At 43.5% G+C, this 14,672-nt stretch overlaps 1 protein-coding gene across 1 annotated transcript in view; it reads left to right on the forward strand.

The window, feature by feature from the left end:
* The window catches only part of LOC122559967 (solute carrier family 13 member 3-like), a 59,557-nt gene that overhangs the window by 36,849 nt on the left and 8,036 nt on the right, over positions 1 to 14,672 (forward strand). The window contains exons 4-5 of the mRNA XM_043710075.1: positions 2,200 to 2,354; positions 10,329 to 10,392. Coding sequence (XP_043566010.1) covers positions 2,200 to 2,354; positions 10,329 to 10,392 — 219 coding nt within the window. The remainder of the gene's footprint in view (positions 1 to 2,199; positions 2,355 to 10,328; positions 10,393 to 14,672) is intronic.

The raw sequence follows: 14,672 nt of genomic DNA on the forward strand, positions 1-14,672 counted from the left end.
TTCAAAAAGCCTGTGCAGCAGTGATATTATGATAGGAGTGACACCTTAACAAACAGCGAGTGGGACCTCTACTCCTCATACAAAGATACATTTGCCCTCAAGTGATCGGCTGCTCTTCCAGTCCCAGCAGGAACAGAATTAGCGGAGCAGGCTCGATGGGCAGAATAGCTCACTTCTGCTCCTATTTCTTATGAGCTTTTAAGTATATTCAAGGCCGAGACAGACAGAGTTTTAATCATTAAGAAAATCAAGGATTACTGGAGGAAGAAAGGGAGGAAAGTGAAATTGAAGATTATCAGGTCAGCCAGGATCTCACTGAATGGCCCAACAGACTCAGTGCCCTCAATGAACTCATTCTGCTCCTGTGGTCTTAATTCTATAGTGGGAGCCAGGAGTCCTGTGCTTATTGGGCAAACAGTGATCAGACACCTGAGGGCAATGAGGTGGGGGAGGGGAAGAGGTTTGGGGAACAAGTTTTGGAGACTCGGCTGGAAGGCAGAAGGTGGGGCATCTTCTTTCCTGTGTGCAGACGGTACCATGTAAAAGATATAACCCCACCCGGCCTTCCTTTATCCCGCACTCTCACCAACCGGGGGGGAGAAACATCCGATACTCATACTGCCCCGCCGATAGAAAATAAGAATGTGAGCAGGCTATTCAGCCCTTTGAGCCTGCTCCACCATTCGTGGCTGATGCTCCAGCTCAGTGTCCTGTTCCTGCTTTGTCCCTATTCCCTTTGATCCCCCGGCCCTAAGAACTGCATCTAACTCCATCTTCAAAACATTCAATGTTTTGGCCTCAACTGCTTTCTGTGGCTTAAATTTCCAAGACTCACCGCTCTGGATGAAGAAATTTTTCCTCATCTCAAATGGCATACCCCTGTGCTTAGATTTTTACCCCTCTGGTTCTGGACTCCTCAGTCATCAGGAGGATCTTTTCTGTGTTTATCCTGCCTGTCATGTTAGAATAAAATAGGTTTCTATGAGATCTCCTCTCATTTTGCTGAACTCCAGTGACTATAATCTTGACTAATCCAATCTGTCTTCATACGTCAGTCCTGCCATCCCAGGAATCAGTCTAGGAACCCTTTGCTGCGTCCCATCCATAGCCAGAACATCCTTACTCAGATAAGGAGACTTAAACTGCACAGAGTACTCTAGATGTGGTCTCACAAAAGTCCTGTACTGTCCTGCAGCATGACATCCCTGGTCTGTACTCCAATCCACTCACTTTAACATTTACCTTCTTCACCACCAAGACAAGAATGCTCAGGATTTTTTATGAATCATTTTCAAAACTTAATTTGTGGGGCTTGGGTGTCGCTGCCTGGCCAACATTGATAGCCCATCCCTATTTGTCCTTGAGAAGGTGGTAGTGAGCTCCCTTCTTGAATCGCTGCAGCCCACATGCTGTGGGTTGACCCACAATGCTGGTAGGGAGGGAGTTCCAGGATTTTGACCCAATGAATGAATGGCGGTGTATTTCCATGTTAGGATGGTGAGTGGTTTAGTTTAATTTCCCCTTTTCCCAGTCTTGTCACCATTCAGATAATAATCTGCATTCCTGTTTTTGCGCTACCAAAGTGGATATCCTCACAGTTATCTGCATTTTACTTCATCTGCCATGCATTTGCCCACTAACGGATTTTGTATGTAGGTGGTGTTCGCATGCTTTAGCTGTCCTTGTCTTTCTAGATAGTAGAGCTCATAGATTTGGACAGTACTGTCTAAGGACCCTTAATGAGTTTCTTTAAAAATGTACTTAAGGGATTCCTGGAGAGACCAGAGAAGTGATCTTGTTTTCCTTATATCAGAGAAAGAAGTGGAGGGGGCATGGTTTGGGGGTGAGGTGGGCAGACGGTGAGAAGCTATGAAATATTTAGTGACAGTAAATAAGAAGAAAGTGTTTCAAAAAGAGTCAGCAAGCACAGATTCAAGGGAATGGTCAAACCAGCAGGAGGCAAAATGAGGGAATTGTACAGTGAGTAAGGATGACTTGGGTTGCATGGCACAAAAGGAGGAGAAAGCAATTCAATGGTTACTTTCAAAAGGCAATTGGATTAATACTTGAAGGGGAAAATGTTTGCAAATATGTGGGTGACGCTGGATAGAAATTGTCAGCACACGAAGACAGACAAATAGCTATCTCTTGTGCTATATCATACTGCAATTGTAACCCTGTACTGGCTTTGTCCTTTAGGCTCACACTGGGAATGATGCTGACCACTGCCCTTCTGTCCATGTGGCTGAGTAACACAGCCACCACAGCCATGATGATGCCGATAGCCACTGCTATCCTTAAGAGGCTGTATGGAGAAATGGAGGCTGTGCCACAGAGTAAAACCAGCGACACAGGTAGTCTTAAGTAAAATCTGATCTTAAACCGAAATGTTAATTCCTGTTCTTTATGCTAAAAAGACAAAAAGGGCTGCAATACTCAATAATAGAAAATCTGCACGCAATATTTGAACAAACAGGCTGACTCCTGACAGACAGTCTACTAGCCTGAGCTTAATTCCAATCCTGAAAATAAAAACTGCTGGAGATCACACTGGGTCAGGCAGCATCCATGGAGAGAAAGCAAGCTAACGTTTCAAATGTAAACTACTCTTCATCAGAGCTCCAATATTTTTTGGTTTTCAGTGCAAATTTCGGCATCTGCAGTAATTTGCTCCTTAATTTCAATCCTACTTGCTCAGTTTGTGAATGGGATGGTTACTTCCCTACTTGGAACTATAAACCTCTCACAATAACCTACAGGATGCTGTAAACAGAGGCAGGTCCAACTCCCTCTGGAGTTGGATTATTATCTGAGGAAGACAGAACATATCGGGTATAGGAAGAAGGTGGGCAATAGAATCTGCAGACATACATAGAGAAATTCGGCAAGTAAGCAAGAACTTGGCAGATGGCATACAATGTGGGAAATGTGAAATTTGGCAGGATGAATAGATGAGCTGAATATTGTTTAAAAGGAGAAAGGCATGCCAAAAGCTATAGAACAAAGGGATTTGGGAGTCCTTGAATCACAAAAAACTAGCAAGTAAACGGGGAAGGCAACGAGAAGATTGGTTTTTATTTCAGAGGGATTAGAGTGTAAAAGTAGGGAGGTTTTGCTGAAACAATACAAGGTATTGGTCAGACCACGGGTAGAATATTGACATAGTTTTGGGCCCCTTAGCCTTAGTAAGGTATACTAGCACGGAGGAATTTCAAAGAATATTCAAGAGGCTGAGACCAGGTATGGAGACACTGTCTTGCATGGAGAGGTTGAGTGGATTAGGCCTGTCATTGGAAATAAAAGTGAAAAAGAATTTGAAAATTATTACACTGTATCTATGTGGACAAAAACAGAATTAACGGGCCGAAGTTTCCCAAAACTCAGCTCTTAATTCAACAGACCTTCACAAAGGGCTTCTCTCAGTGAACTCTAGCAAGTTATCTCATGCGATTCTCCACTCTTTGCCCGATTATCTATGCTCCAGGTACCACTACGCTCAGTCGGGAAGTGTTGGCACCTTCCTGCACTCACCCTGCTGAGGCCACATTGAAACCCAAGCCGCAAACTCGGCCAAAATCTGCCGCCCAGATTTGAAGTCACTGTCTGGGTCAGTATGTGCCCAATGTCTGCAGGAGTGCACGGCCATGCTGCAGTAAGGTTGATGACCTTCTGCACTTTGCCACAGCCTTCTCTCTGCGACCTCACAGTCACTCTTAACTCTGCCATTGCATCCATCTCAGCTCTCATGGTTCATCATTCGCAAAATTGCATGCAGCATCTTCCCTTAATGACTCTCATTCATCCCATCCGCCCCAAACTACTAACATTTCCTGCACTCTGTGCTTCCTACTTACTCACCTTCAGCCTCCTAACTGACCACAAGTCCCCCTTGACTGTTCATTGCTGCCAAACATGATAAGCTGCTTGGCTATCTGTCTGCACTAAAAGGCAAGGCCGAGAATGCTGTGGGTATCCAAGTGGGTGCAGAGTGAGTGCACTCTAAGAGACACAGCCAAGAGGCCTGAGATCCTTCCCTGTTCCAATGCATAGAATGAATACCTGTCCCTGCAGTAAAGCAGCCTCACAGCAGCATTATGAAAAAAGGTGTCGTATTATGTGATTGCTGAATGTGCAATGATGAAATGGCAAGGCTGGTGCTTTGCTGATGCCAATCTATCTGGTGGCACATTGGTTAACACTGCTGCCTCACAATGCCAGGGATCCAGATTCAATACCAGCCTCAGGTAATTGTCAGTGTGGAGTTTGCACATTCTCCCCATGTCTGCACAGGTTTCCTTCGGGAGCTCCAGTTTCCTCCCACAGCCCAAATATGTGCAGGTTAGGTGGATCGGCTATGCTGAATTGCTCCATGGTGTACAGACTGGGTGGGTTAGCCATGGGAAATGTGGGGTTACAGGGATAGGGTGAAGGCTTGGGTGGGGTGCTCTGGGGAGGATTGGTGCAGAGTCATAGAGATGTACAGCACAGAAACAGACCAACTCATCTATCCCAATCAGATATCCCAACCCAATCTAGTCCCACCTGCCAGCACCCAGCCCATATCCCTCCAAACCCTTCCTATTCATATACCCATCCAGATGCCTTTTAAATGTTGCAATTGTACCAGCCTCCACCACTTCCCCTTGCAGTTCATTCCATACATGTACCACCCTCTGCGTGAAAAAGTTGCCCCTTAGGTCTCTTTTATATTTTTGCCCTCTTACCCTAAACCAATGCCCTCTAGTCCTGGACTCCCCTACCCCAGGTAAAAGACTTTGTCTATTTATCCTATCCATGTCTCTCATGACTTTACAAACCTCTATAAGGTCACCCCTCAGCCTCCAATGCTCCAGGGAAAACAGCCCCAGCCTATTCAACCTCTCCTGATAGTTCAAATCCTCCAATCCCGGCAACGTCCTAGTAAATGTCTTCTGGACCCTTTCAAGTTTCACAACATCCTTCCAATAGGAAAGAGACCAGAATCACACGCAATATTCCAGAAGTGGCCTAACCAATGTCCTGTACAGCCGCAACATGACCTCCCAACTCCTGTACTCATTACTCTGGCCAATAAAGGAAAGCATACCGAACACCTTCATCACTATCCTATCTACATGTGACTCCACTTTCATGAACCTGCACTCCAAGGTCTCTTTGGAAAAAGTGAGGACTGCAGATGCTGGAGATTAGAGTCGAGAGTGTGTTGCTGGAAAAGCACAGCAGGACAGGCAGCATCCGAGAAGCAGGTGAATCAATGTTTTGGGCATAAGCCCTTCACCAGGAAGAAGTAAATTTCTTTGCTGTCCACTACACCTCCAATTTTGGTATCATCTGCAAACTTACTAACTACATCTCTTATGCTAACATCCAAATCATTTATGTAAATGACAAAAGTAGTGGACCCAGCACCAGTCCTTGTGGCACTCCACTGGTCACAGGCCTCTAGTCTGAAAAACAACCCTCGACTACCTTTGAGTCAGTTCTGTATCCAAATGGCTGTGGACCGAACAGCCTCCACCTCCACTGTAGGGATTCGAGGGTTCTATGACAGAGGGTACATGCAGACAGTCATTGGTCAAAATGGAGGTCCAGAGAAGTAAGTGTCAAGATGCCATATAACCACACAAACTATCATGTCATGAATTGCCACCACATTGTCAGTTTTTCTCCATTGCTGGCAAACATAGCAAGTTGCATATAAATGAGGTGAAATGAGGTATTATCGAAATGTTAATGCCGGCGAATTGGCCCCTCACCCCTGAACAGGGACATTCTTATTAAAACCCATTAAATTCTTATTGGGCTTCTTTTCCTCATGTCAAAAATGGCATTTCTTCATCTTGCCCGTCCTTCCTAATGACTCGCTATTTACTGCATTGTTCAGGGGCTGGGAAAATTCAGCCAAACGTTTCAGCTCAGCAACCTTTTGTTAGACATAGCAGATGTCACAGATTTTCAGGGAACTCAGTGACAGAGAATGTGGGAAAAGTACAATAGGGAAGATCCATGATAGAGCAGGAGGCTGGAGAGATTCAATCAGCATAAATGATAACTAACAGCAACTACTGTCTGAAAAACATGGGGACAATAATTACGGCCTGAAATTATTAAGTTGGTTTGATCTGGAAAATGCCTGAACTTGAAAGGGTTCAGAAAAGATTTACTAGGATGTTGTCAGGGTTGGAGTATTTGAGCTATAGGAGAGGTTGAATAGGCTGGGGCTGTTTTCCCTGGAGTGTCGGAGGCTGGAGGGGTGACCTTATAGAGGTTTATAAAATCATGAAGGGTATGGATAGGATAAATGGACAAAGTCTTTTCCCTGCAGTGGGGGAGTCCAGAACTAGAAGGCACAGGTTTGGGTGAGAGGGGAAAGATATAAAAGAGACCTGAGGGGCAACGTTTTCACTCAGAGGGTGGTACGTGTATGGAATGAGCTGCCAGATGAAGTGGTGGAGGCTGGTACAATTGCAACATTGAAAAAGCATCTGGAAGGGTATATGAATGGGAAGAATTTGGAGGGATAAGAGCCAGGTTCTGGCAGGTAGGACTAGATTGGATTGGAATACCTGGTCGGCATGGACGAGTTGGACCGAAGGGTCTGTTTCCATGCTGTACATCTCTATGACTCTATAAAGATGAAGTACTGTTCCCTGCAGTGTTCTTTTTAACCAACCAATTAAATATTTTGGGAATATGGTCACTTGTGTTTCAGGACACATGGCAGCAACCTGTGCACTGAGAGCTGCATGAACAATAATATATTGTGTGCATTTCTGGATCCTCATTATAGGAGGGATGTGATTGCACTGGACAGAGTGTAGATGAGATTTGTCAGGATGTTGCCTGGGCTGGAGAGTTTTAGTTCTGCAGACAGATTGGACAGATTGGGGTTGGTTTCCTTGGAACAGAGGATATTGAGAAGGGACGTATAAGATGTGTAAAGTTATGAGAGGTATAGACTGGGTAGACAGGAAGGAACTTTTCCCCTTGATGGAGGGATCAATGACCGGGGGTGGGGGAGGATGTAAGGTCAGGAACAGGAAGTTTTGAGGAGATGCAAGGAAAACCGTTTTCACCCAGAGGGTGTTGGGAATCTGGAATTCGCTGCCTGTAGGAGTGGTGGAGGAAGAAGTATTTCAATGTGCACTTGAGATGCCAAGGCATAAAAGGCTATGGGCCAAGTACTGGGAAACGGGATTAGAATAGTTAGGTGACTGTTTTGACCAATGGTGGATGCAGTTGGCTAAAGGGCCTTTCAGTGTGCTGTAAATCTCAATGACTCTATGACTGGATGGAGTCAAGGTTAGCAAGGTGGCCCACAGTGTTAGAGAGGAGAAATTGAGGACTGCAGATGCTGGACACACTTTCCTCATTCCTAAAAGCATTTCCAATGCCCCTCCCCCCAAGTTCCTCCTCCCTACCTTTTATCTTAGCCTGCTGGACACACTTTCCTCATTCCTGAAGAAGGGCTCATGCCTGAAACGTCGATTCTCCTGCTCCTTGGATGCTGCCTGACCAGCTGCGCTTTTCCAGCAACACATTTCCAGCACAGTGTTAAAGACCTAGGTTCAATTCCAGCCTCGGGGGAGCATCTCATGGGTTTCATCCATGTGCTCCGGTTTCCTCCTAGAGTCCAAGCATACGTAGGTTAGGTGGATTGGCCATGCCAAATTGTCCATTGTCTTCAAGGAGGTGTAGGATAGTTGAATTAGCCATGGGAAATGGAGGGTTACAGCAATGAGGGTGGGATACCCTTTAGAGAATTGATGCACACATGATGGGCTGAATAGCATGCTCCCATACCTTAGGGATCCTATGATGAAGGAAATTCAAGTTAACAAATGACGCGAAGCTTAAACAAAGGGCTGGTATTTCATGATTTTTAAAAAAAATTAATTTGCAGTATGCAGTCATCGTTGGGCCAGCATTTATTACTGATCCTTAGTTGCCCTTGACAGGGTGGTGATGAGTTGCATTTTTGAGCCGCTGTAGTCTATGGCAGGTTGGAACACTCATGGTGCTGTTAGAGAAGGATCCAAAGGAAAAGTGGCTCAGCCTCTGGACCTGACAAAGGGATTTCCAAGCCCCAGTGCATCAGTCACTAAAGCTGAACACCAAATTAGCAAGGCTATGAAAAAGCAAATCTATAGGCTTTTCTTCTAAAAGGACTGTTTGTAAAGTAGGAAGGTTATGCTGCCAATTTTCAGCCAATTTGTTAAACCTGTGCCCCACATGCCATCGAAGCTGGAGGTAGAAGATCTCACAGCTACTATTTCAAGAAGAACACAGGAGTGCTCCTGATGTCCTTGTCAACAACCCATACTGAAACAGATGAATTAGGGTAATAAAAATTGTATAAGCTATATTATTACCATCTAATCTGGATTTTAAAACAGGCAGATCGATTTTGGTTAGTTCCATCTTAAAAAGGATCAGAAAGTCATTTGAAACAGTGACTTAAACTCTTACTTTCTGAGAAGGCATGTGACTCCAGTGAAGTGTCTGACAGGATACATATTGTGTTAATGGGTGGAATGCTTACATTGCTAAACCTACAAACAGACGAGAGACCATTAGTTTAGCTGTGGACTTCAGTTTAGCTCAGAACAATCAGGGAATTCAGGTTGGTTCAGTTTTTATTTCTGGCAGGAGAATCAGGTTTTTCAGTACATTTCCAAGGAGCCTGGCTGACATGGTTTTGGTCTATGACACACTCATGTTGTGAGAGTGTAAAGATGTATTCCAGAATCCGAGCTGAAAGGAAGTTTATCCCAGCACAAATGGAAAGTGGTGGTGCTAACAGACTCAAAACGAAATTGTAAAGTTGTCTCAACAGTGCAAGGAAAAGAACTGGGAAGAATAAGTGAAGTATAACATCACAGATTTGAGATAGGATTGATATGTCATACTGCTATGACACAAAGTTGGGTGGCAGGGTGAAATGTGAGGAGGATGTTAGGAGAATACAGGGTGACCTGGACAGGCTAGGTGAGTGGACAGATGCATGGCAGATGCAGTTTAATATGGATAAATGTGTGGTTATCCACTTTGGTGGCAAGAACAGGAAGGCAGATTACTACCTAAATGGAATCTAGCTAGGTAAAGGGGCAGTACAACGAGACCTAGGTGTTCTTGTACATCAGTCAATGAAAGCAAGCATGCAGGTACAGTAGGCAGTGAAGAAAGGTAATAGCATGCTCGCCTTCATAACAAGAGGGATTGAGTATAGACGCAAAGAGGTCCTTCTGCAGCCGTAAAGGGCCCTGGTGAGACCGCACCTGGAATATCGTGCGCAGTTTTGGTCTCCAAATTTGAGGAAAGACATTCTGGCTATTGAGGGAGTTCAGCGTAGGTTCACAAGGTCAATTCCCGGAATGGCGGGACTATCTTACGCTGAAAGATTGGAGCGACTGAGCTTGTATACGTTTGAGTTTAGAAGACTGTGAGGGGATCTGATTGAGACAGTATAAGATTATTAAAGGATTGGACACTCTGGAGGCAGGAAGCATGTTTCCGCTGATGGGTCAGTCCCAAACCAGAGGACACAGTTTAAAAATAAGGGATAGGTCACTTAGAACAGAGTTGAGGAGAAACTTCTTCACTCAGAGAGTGGTGGGTGTGTGGAATGCTCTGTCCCAGAAGGCTTTGGAGGCCAAGTCTCTGGATACTTTCAAGAAAGAGTTGGATAGAGCTCTTAAGGATAGCGGAATCAAGGGTTTTGGGGATAAGGCAGGAACAGGATACTGATTGAGGATGATCAGCCATGATCACAATGAATGGTGGTGCTGGCTCGAAGGGCAGAATAGCCTACTCCTGCACCTATTGTCTATTGTCTATTGTCTAATGTCTCTCAGACAGATTACATGTTAGAGGAAGGAAACTGATTGAAATTCTGTTTTGCTTGTCAAAGCTTTGTTAATTTGATTTTTCTTTTATGTAATCAATTCATGTTCTGTTGTTAAAGAACATCTGCAGCCTAACATTTCAGTCATTAACTACCACAGTAACAAATTGCAGAAATCAAACATTTGGTCTCTGAAGCCAGCTTTCATTCTGGAATTAGAGTTATCCAGGAATCCCATTCTTTGGGATAGTATTAGTCAGTTATTTCAGAGCAGCTTATTTGGTGCCAAAGTTAACATCTGCCCCTATGCTGCAAGAACATTGGCAACACTTTCAAAAGTACTTAAATGGCATAGAGCACTTTGGGATGTCTTGTGAATAGGCCTTTTCATGAAAATCGTTTTCTTCTTTATGAACTTATCTAAAATGTAAGATCTTTAAAATAAGGAAATAAATAATGATGAAGGTTCCTTCTTTCGCTAAAGAATTACAGAAGCACGAATTGCCTACTGAAGAGAATCCTGATAATCAAGAAGCAGAAGAGGAAGGGTAAGAATGAAGTGGAGTTTATAAATGGGCTTAACATTCCTTTAGTCACAATGTATTGCAGTATCATGTATTTATGAGACTTCCTATTGGTCGTTTGTTAATTGTATATTTGTGGGAGGTGCCATGATGTAGTGGGCAGTGCCCCTCATCTGAGCCAGGTATCTCAGCCACCTGCCCTGTGTAGCTCCGATTGGTGACAATATGGGCTTCGATCTCTGTAGCAGTTGGGGTGGATTCAGAACCTTGATGGCTGACCCAAGTTAGCGATCACAGCTTTGTGATTGGGTGGGGGTAACGCAAGAAGGTGTATGCTTAGCTGAATAATTAAATGGAAAACAATATCTTCAGGCACCCCAGACCAGTGAGAAAAGAGGGCAGCATTGTCAAGAATCATGAATATCAAGATAGCAATCTGCTAGAACAGGTTTTCAGAAAACTTGAGAAAGGACACCAGACTCAAATACAAATGGACAAAATGCTGCAAGAAGGAACATTTATAGTTGTTTGAGAAGATTAAAAACACTGACAATGCATGCGATTGAACATTTGGCAGAACCCGTATAACCCCCATCTGCCCATTCGCTAGCCCTGCTATTTCTCTCACACTGCATCTCTTCACGGTGTTATGATCCCCCAGTTAGGGAGAGGTGATGGCCTCATGGCATGATCACTAGATTATTAATCCAGGACCCAGGCAATGTTCTGGGGACCTGTGTTGAAATCCCACCATGACAGAAGGTAGACTTTGAACTAAATTTAAAAACAATCTGAAATTAAGAGTTTAATAATTTTTAAAAATTCAGTCTTGGGACGTGAGCATCGCTGGCTAGGCTAGTATTTATTTCCCACCCTCTATTGCCCTAGAGTAGGTGGTGGTGAGTTACTTTCTTGCAGTCGATTGATACAACTGAGTGGCTCAGTTAAGAGTCAACCACGTTGCTGTGGGTCTGGAGTCACATGTGGGCCAGACCAGGTAAGGACGACAGTTTCCTTCCCTAAAGGACGTGGATGAACCAGGTAGATTTTACCAACAATCAGCAACGGTTTCATGATCATCAGTTGATTCTTAATTTCAGATTTTTTTTTATTGAATTCAAATTCTACCATCTGCTGTGGCGGGATTCTAACCCATGTTCCCAGAACATTAGCTGAGTTTCTGGATTAATAGAATTTTAATTCTAATTCTAATAGTCTAGTGATAATACCACTAGGCCATCGCCTCTCTCCTCGTTGATCAATGATCATGAAAATCATTGTTGACTGTTGGAGAAAAACCCATCTCGCTCACTAATGTTCTTTATGGAAGGAAACTGTGGTCTGGCTTACAGGTGACTCCAGACCCATAGCTGACTCTTAACTGCCCCCTGAGCAAGTAAGGATGGGCAATAAATGCTGGCCTAGTTTGTGATGCCCATATTTCGTGAATGAATTCTAAAAAAAAAGCTGATGATGATTCTGAACAAGCCATATCTTAAAATAAAACCTGGCTTGTTAGATTACATGCATTTTTAAGAAAATAGTTAACATGGTGGTTAGTTACTGAAATGTATTTACACGAGGCTGCAGTTACTCTTCAACAACAGAACCTAAGTTGTTACCCAAAAACGAAAGAAACAATAGGGATAAAGAAGACAGGTTTGAAAAATCTTAACTTAAAAAGCTAAACAAATTTTGACCCTGTTTCCTAATAATATCCATTACAGAGATTTAAAGAGAAATCACATTCCTATTACAGTACTTTAAGTTTCTACTAACTGACTCTTTCAGCTTATTTTCTGAGGTCTTTGGTGACAAGATTCCTTTCCAAATCTGCAGGTATAAACCTTTCACTATTCTGAGGGCCTAAACGTTCTCAGTTCTAACAACTTGAAGATGGCAAACTCTCTCAGCCTGAAAGCTTCATGGACTAAAAAACACTGCTACTGCAGTGATTGGGTCCTCTGAACTGAATTGAACTCAAAAATAAAATTCTTGCTAAGAGAAAAATGAAATAACTCCACAAAGGCCAGTATCCAGTCTCCAAGTCACCCTTTATTATACACGCATTGTACTTAATAGTGATCCAGATGCCTCAGAGCCAGCTCTCAGAGTGAATAGAATCTCTGACACTCCTGTTTATATCTGTCAGCCAGAGCTCCCTGATTGGACCAGGTTAACAACCCCAATTAGGGAACTCATATTCTATGAGGTCCACCTGGTTGACCTCAGTACAATGACTGCAAAAATCATTTCCCTTTTCTCTTTTGAACCAAAATCCATTTTACTTTTATAATAGCAGTAACATATTGGTATAGAGAGAGAATTGGTTGGCTAACAGGAAGCAGGGAATAGGCAGGAATAGGTTGTTTTTTGGGTTGGAAAGATGCAGCAGGTGGAGTGTTTGAGGACTCTGAGTTTATACTCAATGGGGTTTAGAAGGATGAGGGGGGTCTGATTGAAACATACAGAATACTGAATGGCCTGGATAGAGCAATTGTTGGGAAGATGTTTCAGAACATAGTACAGTTCAGCACAGTGCAGGCTCTTCAGCCCTTGATGTTGTGCCAGCCTTTCATCCTACTAAAAGATCATACTAACCTACATACCCTTCATTGTACTATCTTCCATGTGCCTATCCAAGAGTCGCTTAAATGTCCCTAATGTATCTGAGTCTACTACCACTGCTGGCAGTGCATTCCATGCACCCACCACTCTCTGTGTAAAAAAACCTACCTCTGACATCTCCCTGAAACCTTCTTCCAATCACCTTAAAATTATGCCCTCTCGTGATAGCCCTGGAAAAGGATCCCTGGATATCCACTCTATCTATGTCTCTCATCATCTTGTACACCTCTATCAAGTCACCTCTCATCCTTCTTTGCTCCAATGAGAGAAGCCCTACCTCCCTCAACCTTTTTTCATAAGACATGCCCTCCAGTCCAGGCAGTTTCCTGGTAAATCTCCTCTGCACCCTCTGTAAAGCTTCCACCTCTTTCCAATAATGAGGCGAACAGAACTGAACACAATATGCCAGGTTTGGTCGAGCTGCAGCATAACCTTGTGGCTCTTAAACTCAATTCCCCTGCTGATGAAAGCCAACAGACCATAACCCTTCTTGACAACCCTATCAACTTGGGTGGCAACTTTTGAGGGATCTATGGACATGGACCCCAAGATCCATCTGTTCCTCCACACTGCTAAGAATCCTGCCTTTAACCCTGTATTCTGCATTCAAAGACAACCTTCCAAAGTGACAATATGCGACAACAATAACTCAAAGCATGTCTGGAAAAGACTCAATTGGTAGGAGAGACTAGGACCCAAGGCATAGCCTTAGAGTAAAGGGAACACCTTTTAGAACGAAGGTGAGGAGAAATTTCTTCAGCCAGAGAATTGTGAATCTATGGAATTCATTGCCACAGAAGGCTGTGGAGGCCAGCTCATTGGGTATATTCAAGGTGGATAGATTCTTGAGTATCAAGGGGATCAAGGATTACAGTGAGAAAGCAGCAAAATGGGGTTAAGAAACTTATCAGCCATGATTGAATGGCAGAGCAGACTTGATGGGCTGAATGGCCTAATTTCTACTCGTAAGTCTTACAGTCTTATGAGTGCAATGGGGTCAGTGTTAGGACATCAGCTATTTACAATTGATTTCAGTGACTTGGATAAAGGTACTTGCTGATGTCACAAGATAGGTAGGACAGTAACGTGTGAAGAAGCTAGCAGAATCTATGAAGGGATTTGGATAAGTCAAGCAAGTTGTCAGAAAGTTGGTAGATGGAGCATAAGGTGGGAAAATATGCGTCTGTCCACTTTGGTGGGAAGATTAGAAAAGCAGCATATTATTTAAACAAAGAGATTGCAGGACTGTGCAGAAAGATCTGGGTATCCTGGTCCATGAATCACAAGTTGTTTGTATGCAGTACAGTAAGGGTTTAAGAAGACACATGAAAGATTACCTTTTTTGCAAAAGGAGTTGAATTAAAAAAAACAGGAATGTTCTTCTGCATTTGTAGAGGGATTGGCGACACCACATCTGAAATACTGTGTAATTTTTCCCTCCTTATTTAAGAAGAACATTTTTCTAAGTGAAAGAGTAGTGCAATTAAGGCAGTCAGCATGGCTTTGTGAGGGGCAGGTCATGCCTCACAAATCTTATTGAATTCTTTGAGGAGGTGTCAAGACAGGTCGACGAATGTCGAGCAGTGGATGTGGTGCATATGGACTTCAGCAAGGCCCCATTCATAAAGTCAGGAAGTATGGGATACAGGGAGATTTGGCTATCTTGATTCAGAATT

This window comes from Chiloscyllium plagiosum, chromosome 20, assembly GCF_004010195.1.
Source record: "Chiloscyllium plagiosum isolate BGI_BamShark_2017 chromosome 20, ASM401019v2, whole genome shotgun sequence".
NCBI lineage: Eukaryota > Metazoa > Chordata > Chondrichthyes > Orectolobiformes > Hemiscylliidae > Chiloscyllium > Chiloscyllium plagiosum.